General features: G+C 42.8%; 2 protein-coding genes across 15 annotated transcripts in view; one reads left to right on the top strand and one right to left on the bottom strand.

The window, feature by feature from the left end:
* Positions 1 to 1,266, bottom strand: part of Trmt1l (tRNA methyltransferase 1L) — a 31,206-nt gene extending 29,940 nt beyond the window's left edge. For all 4 annotated transcript variants that reach the window (XM_090340238.1, XM_090340239.1, XM_090340242.1 and 1 more), the window contains exon 1: positions 1,062 to 1,266. In XM_090340238.1, coding sequence (XP_090196364.1) covers positions 1,062 to 1,266 — 205 coding nt within the window. The remainder of the gene's footprint in view (positions 1 to 1,061) is intronic.
* A 231-nt stretch (positions 1,267 to 1,497) lies between these two features.
* The window catches only part of Swt1 (SWT1 RNA endoribonuclease homolog), a 57,222-nt gene continuing 45,164 nt past the window's right edge, over positions 1,498 to 13,555 (top strand). The window contains exons 1-7 of one of the 11 annotated variants that reach the window (XM_090340231.1): positions 1,498 to 1,587; positions 5,521 to 5,668; positions 6,060 to 6,146; positions 10,296 to 10,379; positions 11,324 to 11,382; positions 11,470 to 11,499; positions 12,321 to 13,023. In XM_090340231.1, coding sequence (XP_090196357.1) covers positions 5,657 to 5,668; positions 6,060 to 6,146; positions 10,296 to 10,379; positions 11,324 to 11,382; positions 11,470 to 11,499; positions 12,321 to 13,023 — 975 coding nt within the window. In that variant the 5' untranslated portion in view covers positions 1,498 to 1,587; positions 5,521 to 5,656. The other 10 variants (XM_090340228.1, XM_090340229.1, XM_090340232.1 and 7 more) reach the window with 10 other exon arrangements.

Genomic DNA, 13,555 nt, shown 5'->3' with positions numbered 1-13,555 from the left:
AAAGCAGTAGGCTACTTAGCAGTGTTAAATTCCCCACTCACCCACCACACTGTAGATGAAGAAATAAACTAGCCTTATTTTGCATGTGCAAGCAAAATAAGGAGACTGCTACCAGAGATGGTGACTTTCTTTGCTTCGATCAGACATATTTGTTTCAAATCTACTTGTAACAGTAACATGTTCATTTAAAATCGCAGAGTAATTCTATTAGACTATAACTATCCAACTGTTTTTTGAAAACACCAAGTTCCGAATTGGCCACATCGTAGTAGATGGATTAAAATATCCTAAGTGGTTATTACGTAAAGGGAATAAACATCAATTTATGGAACATAAACTAATTTCGTGGAAGTAGTCGCGAAATCTTCCTTCACGTTTAAAAATGTTCACAAGATCCTTACAGAAGTGGTGAATCATCGATTTTCAAAGTTCCCAAACGACCCAATCAACTACCCCTCAGAAAACATGAAGCAGATTCAGAGCACAATCACATGGTCTGTTAATTTCCAAATCAACTTCTGAGTGGAGGAAGTAAGTAAACACTCCTATTGGTATTTATACGTGTGCGCGTGGGGACACTGAAGGTGTTTCCCGAACAACTTTAAAAGTCTCAAATTCTTTGGGGGAAGCAAGTTACAAAGGAAAGGGCAACACAAGACAAGCCCATCTCGGTGTAAAGCAGTGGACAGCAGTTTCTAAACTGTGGCAGCCACCATCTCTCTTAAACAGGTTGCCTCGGTTGCCGCCGTCACATCGGTACGGACTCCACGAACCACAGCGGACACGGGATGGAGACGGACTGGAGTACAAAAATACCTGTGCGAACTTATTTTAGTACAACAGAACGGTTCTCCCCAACGAAAGGGCTCTGGAGCTCACCGTTAACTGGTGCCCACGGCACCCGCCGGCCTCCCCGCTACCCTCGCTGTGATGACCTCGCAGCCCTCTAACGACCCTCAACCGCGACCCCGGTCCCCCAGGCCTGCCGGTCCCCACGAACTCCATCGCGGACTGGGAGGACCCCCGCCCCCTCCCCTCCTTCCAGCTCCCGCGGCACTTACGGCTTTCCGCCTCCTCGGGGGCTGACGCTAGGGACGGAGACAGGGCCGGAGCCTGGGCCCGGGCGAGGGCTGGGGCTGGAGCCGAGGCCGGAGTCGGAGCCGGTTCCGGAGCCGAATCTGAAACCCGGGCCGAGGTCGGGACGCCGACCTGAGCTCCCTCCTTCTCCAGAGGTAGCAGCAGCTCCTCCTCCGCCATATTCTCCATAGTTACCGCCTCCGTGCCAGGGGACCTGGGGGCGGGTGTGTGTGTGTGTGGGGGGGGACTCACAGCGGGTGGAGACAACTGAAGCTAATGCCCACTGGGCAGGATCAAGGAGAGGGGAAACAAATGAGGAGAGGGAAAGTGGCGAGCCACAGACAAAATAAAACAAAAAACAACAAACAGAAAAGAGGAACCGGGCGAACAAATCCTGTCAGCCGAAAAGCCAGAGGCAACGATTCGAGAACGCGACCGCTTCCCTCTCCCCGGGCGTCGCGACGCCCCCTCACACTGCGCAGAAGCGTGCTGGAGAACTCGTCCAATCAGGTGAGAGAGTTCCTTTTCCACTCTGCGTCTCTCATTTCACCGGCCCGCCTGCGAACCTCAAGACTACAATACCCAGGGAGCACTGCGCCCCGTGGGCGGGGCCGAGTTCCAGTCCTCAGAGGAAGAACAGGCAGATGGGCTCTACGCTCCGGAGCGTTGGGGCGTTGGTGCGGAGCCGAGCGCGGAACTACATTTCCCAGTGAGCTGCGGGATCGGGGGTGGGGGCTTAATCCTGGCTTGGGCCTCCCGAGTCGCTACCACCGCAGGCGCCGGTAAGGTAGGAAACTGGAGGTGCGCTGACTTTTAGCTGAGTTAGGAGTCCTCCATGCCCGGCCCCCTCACCCCCGGACCCAAGCACCCACAAGGGCCGCGAGTCGGCGGAAGTTTTCCCGGAGCCGCTAGGGCCTGGGCGGGGCGAGGCTGTCTGTGGGCGGGTCCGGGTGGCTCTGAAGGGTGTGGCCGGGTGTGGGACTCGGGTTCGAGGTTGTCCCCACGCTGCGTCTGGCTCCGGTGGGTTCCTGGGGAGAGCAGGTGGACCCCGCCAGTAGCTGTGCCTCCGAAACCTGTCCAGCTAACTCCGAATTGGACTGGACTCCGCCTCCTTTCTCATGCTTCCCCTTCCCTGTGACCCGAACACCTTTCCTGTTTTGTTGCTTGTGGCCGCGGGCGTCGGGATTGTTTCGGCCCGGGTTTGGATGTTGGTAGGCCTCCGGGGCCTGGTACGGGGGAGAGCTCGGCTTGTTTAGAGCTTCAGGGCACTTGGTGCGTTTCACACTGCCCACCCTTTATAGGCAGTGAACCTGCGCCCCATTCTTTTCTCCCCTTCACTCCTGTCGTTCTTTTCTCTTTACAGCTCGGGAGGGGCGTGGGGGAGGGGGCGTGGGGGAGGGGGAGAGGAACTAAGTTGAGTTTTCTGGTTTGAAGGTTGGGGGGCCGCAGGGAAGTGGGGAAAGAGAGAGAAAGCGTCACACCCAGGTGTTTTTCTGAGGTACTAAGGTTAGTACCTTCCTTATCCGTCTGTTGTTTTTCCAAACTGGTTTTAGAAATGGAAAAACGGCCTGATTGTGACCTTGAAACGTTAACTGCAAGTTGACCTCTTCCTTTCTCCTTAGTTGGGAAGTTTATCTGGAAGAGTTTTTGTTGTTGTTTGGGGTGTGTGTGTGTGTGTGTGTGTGTGTGTGTGTGTGTGTTCGCGCTCGTGCGCGCGTGCGTGCATGCCAGAAACGCTAATTGGAAATTGGCCTTTTTTTTTTTCTCATTAGTTTGGAAGTTAGAATGGTTTTGTGTTTGTTTTTTTGTTTGGTGTGGGGGGGGGGTACGGGGAGTTGCCTAGGGCTTGAACTCCGGGCACTTAAGCCACAGCCCCACTTCTGGCCTTTTCTGAGTAGTTTATTGGAGGTTAGCGTCTCGTAGCCCAAGCTAGCTGGCTTTGTAACCTCTCTGTCAGATCTCCTGAACAGCTAGGATTACAAGCTTGAGCCAACAGCTCCTGGCTTGTTTTTTGTTTTGTCTTCTGGGTACTGGGGCTAGAACTTAGCGCCTAGAAGTTGCCCCTTTTAGCTTTTTCCGCCAAAAGTAGCTTTTTTGCTGATCAAATTGAAATTAGTCCCTTGGATTTGCCCGTTCCGGCTGACTTCAAACTGCAGTCCTCAGATCTCAGCCTCCTAAGTACCTGAGATTCCAGGGAGCTACTAGTGCCAGGTTATTATTATTTTCATTTTTGTCGTTCGTGGGGCTTGAACTATGGGCCTGGGCGCTGTCCCTGAGCTCTTCTGCTCAAGGCTACCTACCGTTGAGCCACAGCACCACTTCTGGTTTCCTGGTGGTTAATTGAAGATAAGAGTTTCACTGACTTTTGTGCCCGGGCTGGGTGAGAACCACGATCCTCACATCTCAGCCTCCTGAGTAGCTAAGATTACAGGCTTGAGTCACCAGCACCTGGCATTATTACTGTTTTTTTTTTTTAAGACAGATTATTCTCATAAATTTGTTCAAATTCTAAAATCCCTTTTAATAGGCAGCTGGGGTTGTATCTCAGTAGTAAAGCTTTTGCCTAATACTCAGGATTTGGTTTCCATTCTAGCCTACCAAGACCACTAAAGCCCTTTTAAATCCTCCCCTCTTCTGATTAACTAGTATTCTTGGGCGTATATTGAACTTCCTTTTAAAAATGGAATATCACTATTATATAACCTATATGATTACAACCTATAGAAATGCTGACTATATTAGTGTATCCTTTAAAATATAATTTTTAAATTTCTAGTTATCTTCTGTAATTTAATTTTTCTTCCTTTTTTGGGGGGGAGTGCTGCTGGGGTTGGAAGCCTGGGACTTGCACATACTAGGTGAGCCCTTTAGTCCTGAGCTACATCCCTAGCCCTTGTTTGTTTGTAGAAAACTTGACTCAAAGCCTGGGGTGGTGGCTCAGGCCTGTAATCCTAGCTACACAGGAGGCTGAGATCTGAGGATAGAGGTTCAAAGCCAGCCCTGGCACTAAAGACCTAGAGACTCTTATTTCCAATTAACCACTAGAAAATGGAAAATGGGGCTGTAGCTTAAGGGGTAGGGCAGTAGCCTTGAGGTGAAGAGCTCAGGTAAAGCACCCCCTTTCCCCCAAAAAAAGAAAGCTTAACTCAACATGCCATCTCCATGATTTAATACCATCTGGAAAACAAAAGGTAGACACATTCAATTTTAGTATATTCATTCTGTGGGAAATATAGTTAAGAATTTCTTAGCATGAAGAAATCTAAAGAAGCATTATATTATGGAAGTATACTTATGTATCAGTTACTACGTAGGTGATCCATAAACTTCATAGCTCAACATGACTCTATGAACACTTATCATGCTGAAGGTTCTCAAGGTCAAGAATTCAGAAATGATTTTTTTTTTGTCAGTTGTGGGGCTTGAACTCTGGGCCTGGGCAATGAGTTCTTCAGCTCTAGCTCTACCACTTGAGCTACTTCCAGTTTTCTGGTAGTTAATTGGAGATAAGACTCTCATGGACTTTAGTGCCTGGGCTGTCTTTGAGCTGTGATCTTCAGATCTCAGCCTCCTGAGTAGCTGAGATTACAGGCACCTGGTTTCAAAAATGACTTTTTAGTTGGACTTGACTCTGCATTTTTTTTTCATGAGGTTTTTGTGAAGATAGCTGCCAAAGATACTGTCCTGTGAAAGCATGATGGTAGAGCTATAAGAGCAGCTTCAAATATATTTTGTAATCACCTATTGCCTTTGTCTCAGTCTAGAGCAGGGCTCAAAAAGTGAGACAGGGATGGACACTGAACAGAGGAACCATAATTGGCAAGAATTAGAAATGGTTCAGAATGGGTGAATATTCTATGGAAGACTAATTCATTCACTCACCAGCAGGCATTTCCCAAGTTTTTAATACAGCATACTTTTCAAGGAACTCCGTTTCTAATAGTACATCCACATAGGAATTTCTTTAGATTCTATCATGCATCTGTGTTTTAATTGACTTCCTCAATAAACCTTTAGAATAAATTCTTTTACATATAGTGAAATGGACTCAGAAAATAATGTATGTACTTTGCCTGCAGTTTGCTGAAGTTTCGCATAATAAATGACAGAGTGTGTTGGGAAAAAATGAAAATTTATAACTGTTTTTGAAGTATAGTTGTAAAATACATCATTTCAGCAGGCATTTGAAAATCTGGCACTTGAGGAAAAAGTTCAAGGCAAAGAATTTTTTTTTATTATTACTGTAAAGGTGATGTACATAGAGGTTACAGTTACATAAGTCAGGTTTCTTTTTGGACACTGTCACCCGTTCCCTCACTCTTTCCCAGTTTTTTCTTCCTATCTCCATGCATAAGGTGTATAGTTCATTTTCAACATAATGTCCAGTGAGTACATTGCTGCATTCGTTCACACTTTGTCCCTGTATTTCTGTGCCTCTCCTAGACCCTCAAATACATATAAATGAGCAAGCAGAACAAAAAGGAAAGAAAACAAAAACAGCAAAAAAGAAAAAACCTTATCAAGGCATAGTTTTGAAACAAGCTTGACTGATCAAACTGAAGGAGAGGAACAGATCTTTATGAAGGAGAATGTAAGTAATAAAATGTGAAACAATGGGAGCATCTTACCATATTGAGAATAGATAGAATATGGAAACCACTTATTTATTTATTTATTTATTTATTTATTTATTTTTGCCAGTCTTGGGCTTGAACTCAGTGCCTGGGCACTCTCCCTGAGCTTCTTTTGCTCAAGGCTAGTGCTCTACCACTTGAGCCACAGCTCTACTTCTGGCTTTTTCTGTTTATGTGATTACTGAGGACTTGGACCCAGAGCTTTGTACATGTCAGGCAAGCCCTTGACCACTACTAGGCCATACTCCCAGCCCTGGACACCATTTTTTAAAACTAATTTTTATATATCTGAATAGTTCATAATGTACTTCATTATTATAAAAATGTATCTGGAATTTTTTGTTTTAGCTTTTAAAGATGTCCAATGAAGAATCTTATGGGAAAGAAGAAAATGCTCAGAGAAAAAGCTGTGCCTCTTCACCTATTTTTGATGTAGTAAGAATTTTGATTTGCTGACCTAACCTTATTTTCTTTTTTTTTTTCTCCCCCTTTTTCTTTATTTATGGACACTCATAACAGAATATAGGATGCACAAAGCCTGCTGTTGTGGAAATGATCTGGGTGGGCCAAAGAGGACTAGATGGGCTTCAGAAACGGGATTGGGGTAAATGAGAATCACAGCCCCCATGCCCTCCCCAGCATGCTTTGAGGGAAAATAATAATTCATAATCATATCACGGTCCCCTGCTTGGGAGTCAAGTTTATTACTACAGACCTCCACAGTTCCTGTTTCTTCTGGTTCCCATGCCGGGGTAGACATAGGATGAGGTAGCTTTGAGGAGAGTCCGTGGCATCCATATGTGGCAGAGCAGTCCAGGGCGGTTTTTCTGGATAGGTCACAAAAGTGGAGGCAGGACTCAGGTCAGCTGGCTGTAGCTGGTGGCGGTGTTGCTGAGAGGCCATTTTGTGGTGGCAGGAACTTGTAGATTGCCTATTCCTGAAACTTGAGAGTTAACAGTTAACTAGGGTTTTAAAATCCCATGTCCCCTCAGGTAATCTGACGGGCTTCTGATCCAGGGCTGTCCTCAAGGTGGGCTTTAGGGATCATCTCCATCAGGCTCATCTTCCACAGTGCTTGTTGCATCGGTTCCATTTCCCTGGGCTGTGTAGGGATGTAGATCTCAGCTGGGAATCCAGATAGCCGCCTCTGCTCTGTCTGGGAAAACACAAGCAAACCCTTGCCCCATTGTTAACAGAGGGGCTGGCTCCTGCCAGGTGTTAGTGATCAGGCCCTTCCATCGGACAAGGGGCAGGAGGGTTGGGCGAGGTAGCATGGTGCCCCAATGCTTATAAGCAGGGGAAATCCTTTAGAATCGAAATTTAAAAAGTTTAATGTAAATAAATTATCAACAAGCTTATCTTGAGGCCTAATGCCTTAGGTACCTGTATCCCCCCATTTTTATTTGTTTTTAAGGGGGCCAATGGCCAAGAGTAGGCTAGCTAAAGTCCCAGGAGTGGACTCCTGTATCTTTTTCAAGCTGACTCAAGGGCGTTGTCTCTATACTTGACCAGGGACCCTAAAAGCTTAGCAGCTAACTTATAGACTGATAGGCACATAGCCTCAGGTTTACAAGCTTCTTTCCTGAATTTGTGGCTGGTTTCAACCCAAAATCTGCTCAGTTAGGGCTTAGAGCAAAATTAGGATTGTAAACTACCCACTATTATACTTACAAGTTCCTGCACAGTAACACAAGGCTTTAGTAAGGCATGTTTACAGAAGATTCTCTAAGCATAATCTTATCTGAAATTTGGTAAGGGAAAAATTTACATCTGAATAAGGACCTGCTGTTCTTTTCTGTGGGCCCACTGGAAACTGTTACAAACTTACAAGGGTGAATTGAAATAGCAATTAAACAATCATTTTGTTAGCCCTAATTTTCCTTTTTACTCTTTTTAAAACACTTTTTCCCAATTTAATACATTTTAGGGGGCAAGTTTAAGAAATACTAATCACATCACCCATTTTACCATCAGATTAGTAACAATTCATGGGAGAGGATTACTAAGGGAAGGGCTCCCCACCCCAGGGGATTCCTGAAGATGCCCAGGGTCAAGACCTACCTGGATGTGTAGGAGGCCTGCTTTCATTGAGCTTGAGATCAATCAGAGATGGATAAATTTGCTGGCCCGCGCCTTTATCTACAGGGGCAGTGGAGCATTCTTCCAGGGGTCCCTATTCTAGGTGCCGGAGCCAAGGTGGATGTATGGGGGGGGGCAACTCAGAATGGCAGCCCCGATGGGGAGGTTCCACATGGACTCATCCCATATCCTGCCTGGAATCACCCACAGGCAGAGAGAACAGTTTCATAAAAGTAAAGGTGCCTGCTCTCCAAGATTCCTTTCCACATAATTGCTTGAAGAGGTCCACTTACTCCCTAGTTGTGCCCCACATCTGGGCACCAGATGTTCTCATCCTTCTTGGATGTCTACATGGGGGATAAGATGGCGACAAAGCCCACAAGTAATACAGACTCCGGAGATCAGACTCTCACTGCAGATCTCACCTTATTTTCTTTTAACAATTTCTTTCTCTCCCTATTTTCCCTCCCCTTTTCTTCTCTCCCCTCCTTATTTATTTTTCTTTTTACTACTACAACTTGAACTCTGGGATCCCTTGCTAGCTTAGCTTACTTGCTCATGGCTAGTTAGTGGTCTACCTCTTGAGCCATACCTTGAGTCAATTTCCTTGCTACGAATTTGATATGGAGTTCATGTACTTTTCTGTCTAGGCTGGCTTTGAACCATTGATCATCCAGGATTTTCCCCTATGAGTAGCTAGGATTACAGGTGTGAGCCCCCAGCACTTGGCTATGATTTATTTTTATGTAATTAAAAAAACTTAATTTTACATTGAGATAGGTACTTTATTCTGCCTATGTGACCTAGAAGAAATAGCTTGATTTTCTCACTCCTTACTTGCGTTATTTTACTTATTCTTCAGTTTTCTGAAGTAGTTACTATTATCTCAGATAAGAGATAAGAAACTGAGGCATGGAGTACTGAGAAGAAAATAGTTTTCATTTGTGATCTCAATTGTAAGCCCATGAATCTTAACATTTGTAATAACAATTCACCATTAGACCCACATTTTCTCTCTCCTTAATTTCTTCAGCATTGGCCAGGGTTGCACTATTGTCAATGGCCAGTTTTTGGCAGGTGATGTTAATGTTATAAAAGGTACACTACCCATGTTCCTTTTCTTTTCAACAAGCTACTTTTTTTTTTTTTTTGCCAGTCCTGGGCTTGAGCTCAGGGCCTGAGCACTGTCCTTGGACTTTCTCAAGGCTAGAGCTCTACCACTTGAACCTCAGCACCACTTCCAGCTCTACCACTTGAGCCTCAGCACCACTTCCAGCTCTACCACTTGAGCCTCAGCACCACTTCCAGCTCAGCACCACTGAGCTCAGGGCCCGGGTCTTCATGCATGCTAGGCAAGCACTTTAACCACTAGGCCAAACTCCCGGCCCCCCTTCCTTCTTTCTTTCTTTCTTGTGCTGATCTTATAGCTTGAACTCAGGGCCTGAGCACTGTCCCTGAGCTTTTTTACTCAAGGCTAGTGCTCTACCACTTTGAGCCACAACTCCAGTTCCATCTTTTTGGTGGCTAATTGTAGATAGTCTTACAGACTTTTCTGCTTGGGGTGGCTTCAAATTGCAATCCTCACATCTCCTTTTCTTGAGTAGCTAGAGTTATAGGCATAAGCCATTGGTATCTAGCTTCTTTGTCTACTCTTAATCCAGTAATCAGTGTCATCATTTTAAAATGTAAACAAATATTATCACACCTCTTTCAGTTGCATCATTCAGAGTAAAAATCATACTTATTGGGCTTTCCCCATCACATCTGCCAATCACACTCTTCTATGCAATTCTTCTTTACGGCTTACTTGTTCCAGGAATCCAAGCTGATTTGTACCTCTCAAGGCCTTGCTTTTGCTGATGATTCACTTTTTTTTCTTTTTATTGAAATTCTATGTTTTTTGTTTTGGTCTCCCTTCAGAAGTCAATTTATCAATGGGATCTGTTTGAACTACTGCTTAAAATTACAGATCCTTCCACTTTTCTGTTGGCTGCCCTTCTTATTTGTTTCCTCTTTTTGTACTGCTGTATCATCTGACTACACTGGGTTTTTTACCTGTAGGCTTTTACTATCTTTTGATTAATCTCTCCTCCCTGTTCTTGGTATCTTTGGTATTTGGCAGATACTCCCAACAAGTTTGTTCTTGGTTTGTTGAATTCAAGACCTACTAACAACTGATGGGATATAATGGTTTTACTTTATTGAAGACTGAGTCCTACCATGACAGTGTCAACTTACTACATTCTTTGAGTTGTCAGCTTGCCTGCTGTTGCCACTGTATGCATTTCATCTTTAACTGATGAGTATACAGGCTCATAAATCAGAATATTTCTAGTTTAGTTTTCCTTCTTCTAGTTTTTCTTCTAACCAAAGTTTCTATGTCTTTAAGTGTTCTCTGGAGTTCATTGTTGAATAAGAATGTCAGTGTGGAATAATAATAAAATAATGCTCTAAGTGTTTTTATTTTGAGTGTTTCTGTCCTTTCCCACAAAATGCCATTCTTAGGACAAGAAGGAGGAAGAACCTTCAGCCAGTTCTATTCGTTCATATTACTGTATAAGACCAGTTTTATCAGAGAAGAGAAAACTGGTGAGTGTTAAATACTGTAATAACCTGTATTCCCAGCTATTTTGAAAGTGGAAACAAAAAGACTGAAGTTTGTGACCATCTTGGGCAAAAGTTAGTGAGAGGAGTTAGAGGCTTGGCTCAGTTGATAGAGGACTAACCAGTGAATGAAAGGGGTACTAATACCGAGTCCCAATCTCACAGTAAAAAAAAATTATAGATGGTGGCTCATGCCTGTAATCCTAGCTACTCTAGAGGCAGAGATCTGAAGATCGCCTTCCGTGGTAGAGACCTGTGATTCCAACTATTTGGGAGACAAAACTAGGTACCCACCAGTCTGAACAAAATTAGTATTGCTTTTTAGACAAATGTGCACCACTATGCCATGCTATTGGTTATGATGGACTTTTTGGTTTTTTTTTTTTTTAATGTCAGACTGACTTCAAACCAGGTTATCCTGATCTCTACCACTCAAGTAAGTAGTGTTTCATGCTTGAGCCACCATGCCTAGTTCATTTTTCAGTGCTTAGAATGTATTTTGTATACTTTTTTTTTCTTCCTGAGGACCTTCCATGTTTTGGTGGTAGATGTCAAGAAGTCTTAACACTGACTGGCTAGTCTTCTGCATTGACACCTAGCTATATTTTTACTTTAGGTTATTTGTACGTACCTTTTATGTCTATCTCACTATCTTGGGTTCATCCCCAGAATACAGAATAGAGAATAGAGAATGTGAGATCTTGTTTCAAATCATGACTCTGACATTGACTTTTTTCTGTGACAATGAGGTAGATGAATAATTCTCTTTAAGCCTTTGGTGGTTTATTTGTAAAATGAGGATGATTGGAAGTATTATGGCAGCCTATTCATACAGTTATAGAAAATAATTATCTCCTAATCTCCTTTCCCTGTCACTTTTACATGAATGCACAATTTATATTTTCTAAATGATGTTTTCTCATTTTTAGAAATCACATCATACAGACATTCTGTATTGTAATACCAAAAGAAGACAAGATGTGAAAAGGTAAAAATCCATTTTTTTCTAGATAGCTTTTTAGTATTTTGCCTTAAAAACGAAGGCTGATTTTCTTTGCCTTTTCTTTTCTTCTAGTGATCAAACCCAGGACCCTGCACAAATGAGGCAAGTGCTATACTACTACGTGATATCCTAGTCCTTTGTCATTTGAGACAGTCTTGCTGTTTACTTGGGCTGAACTCAGACTTGTGATCCTCCTGCCTGTACCCCAATTATTAAGGAGGCCTATGCCATCATACATGGCTTATGTTTTCATTTGTTAAAGTAACCATATAGTACTACTGTTTTCCTTTACTATTTTTCTCACTGTTAGGAAGTTCTTTATTAAAAATTGTATAAGCATCCCATTTTATCCTGTAATTATTAAAAATTCGCTGAAAAGTGTAACAATTATGCTAATTATCTTATACTTAATTGTTTCAGAATTTATTTTGTCTGATATTAGGTAAAATTAACTTTCTTTCAAATAGTAAACCAGTCATTCCAACACTATTTGTTAATCTTTTCCACCCCCGTTCTCCCCCACTACACTCTGTTCTTTCCTTTCCTGCTCTACCCTGCCCAGCACTGTACCCCTCCCTCCTTTCTCCCCTACTCCCCTCTCTTCCCCCACTCCTCTCTCTCCCTATCCCCTCCCTCCTCTTTTCTCTTCCTCTCTCTCCCCCCTTTCCTTCTTTCTCTTCTCTCTCCTCTCTTCCCTCTCCTCTCTCTCCTCTCTCTTATGTCTTTTTTTCTGTCTCTCATTGAGGTTCAAACTCAAGTCCTTGCACTTGTGACCAGTCTATCATCACTAACAAAAGTTATACCATGAGCTTTATTTGTTTTTTCTATATATTTTTATTGTAATTAATAGAAGGGTTACATTATATTTACCAGATCATGAGCATTATTTGTAATGAAATGGACATTTTTCTGCTGCCTTATAGATTGAATGCAAAAATTGATATACCCAGAAAGAAGCAAAAAAGCAGTTCTTCATCTCAGGAATCTAGTAAACTCCAAGAAGCATCATACTCAAATGATAACCAGATCACATCACAGAGTCTTTCAAATGGAATTAAAAAAGATACTAAATTTACAAATGTTAGGAATAAGCTTGACTTTGGAATTAAAAACTTTAGCTATCCTAAAATTGCCAAAGATGTGAAACCTAAAGCTGAAAACCAGATGAAGGAAAAGAAATGGCTCCAATTACTTTCTCAGAGGGAAAAGGTGAAAGAAATCAAGAATGAAAAGACCAATAAATTTAGAGACAATTCTGAAGAATGTATCTCAGCAAAATACAAGAAAAATCAATTTTCTCAGGATTATAATTCCAATAACATAATTAAGGAACCCTTTGAATCTAAAGGAAAGAAAATCAGCTTCAGAATTCCAGTAAAATCCTGTAATACCCGCCAGAAACTACTAGAAGAAAATGTTTCCAATTTGGAATATAACAAGTCAAAGACTAAGCGGGAAGAAAAAGAATGCCTGAAAAGCTCCCAGATTTCATTAAATTTAACAGGACACAAACCTGAACACTTGTGTTCAGATTCTACATATAAGCAGACTGTTAATGAGAGGAAAAGGAAATATCATGAGTATCAAGAAAGTAACAATTCGAATTCTAAGGAAAACCTTACCCAGGTAAGGAGCTACAAAATGAGGAATTTGAGCTTAGTAAAAAAAAATTGGTAAGGCTTTAAGTTCCCTTTATTATTGATGGTAATCATTAAAGGCTCATCTAAACTTAATTGTAAAAATAACATGGATCTCGGTGCTGGGAGTTTGGCCTAGTGGTGGAGTGCTTGCCTCGCATACATGAAGACCTAGGTTTGATTCCTTGGTATCACATACCAAAAGCCAGAAGTGGCGTTGCAGCTCAAGTGGCAGAGCTCTAGTCTTAAGAAAACCCAAGGACAGTGCTCAGGCCCTGAGTTCAAGTCCTCGGACTGGCAAAAAAAAAAAATTAAAAAATAACCTGGATCTCTTATTCTCAAATTCCAACTTCCATAAGGTTATATTTCCAGACCTGTAACAGAAGGGAATGGGTAAATGTATGCAAAGAACAACTTACATTTTGTGAAGGGGGAAAAGCACTATAAATCCTGTAGGCTTTTCCAACTGCACTACTTGAGCCTTTAGGGGCTAATAGTGTAGTAGTTATGTATGCCAGGCA

The sequence above is a fragment of the Megascapheus bottae genome, chromosome 10 (assembly GCF_031878675.1).
Source record: "Megascapheus bottae isolate mThoBot1 chromosome 10, mThoBot2.hap1, whole genome shotgun sequence".
In the NCBI taxonomy this organism is placed as follows: domain Eukaryota; kingdom Metazoa; phylum Chordata; class Mammalia; order Rodentia; family Geomyidae; genus Megascapheus; species Megascapheus bottae.
The sequence above is the reverse complement of the archived record's forward strand: the minus strand, read 5'-3'. Positions and strand labels throughout refer to the sequence as shown.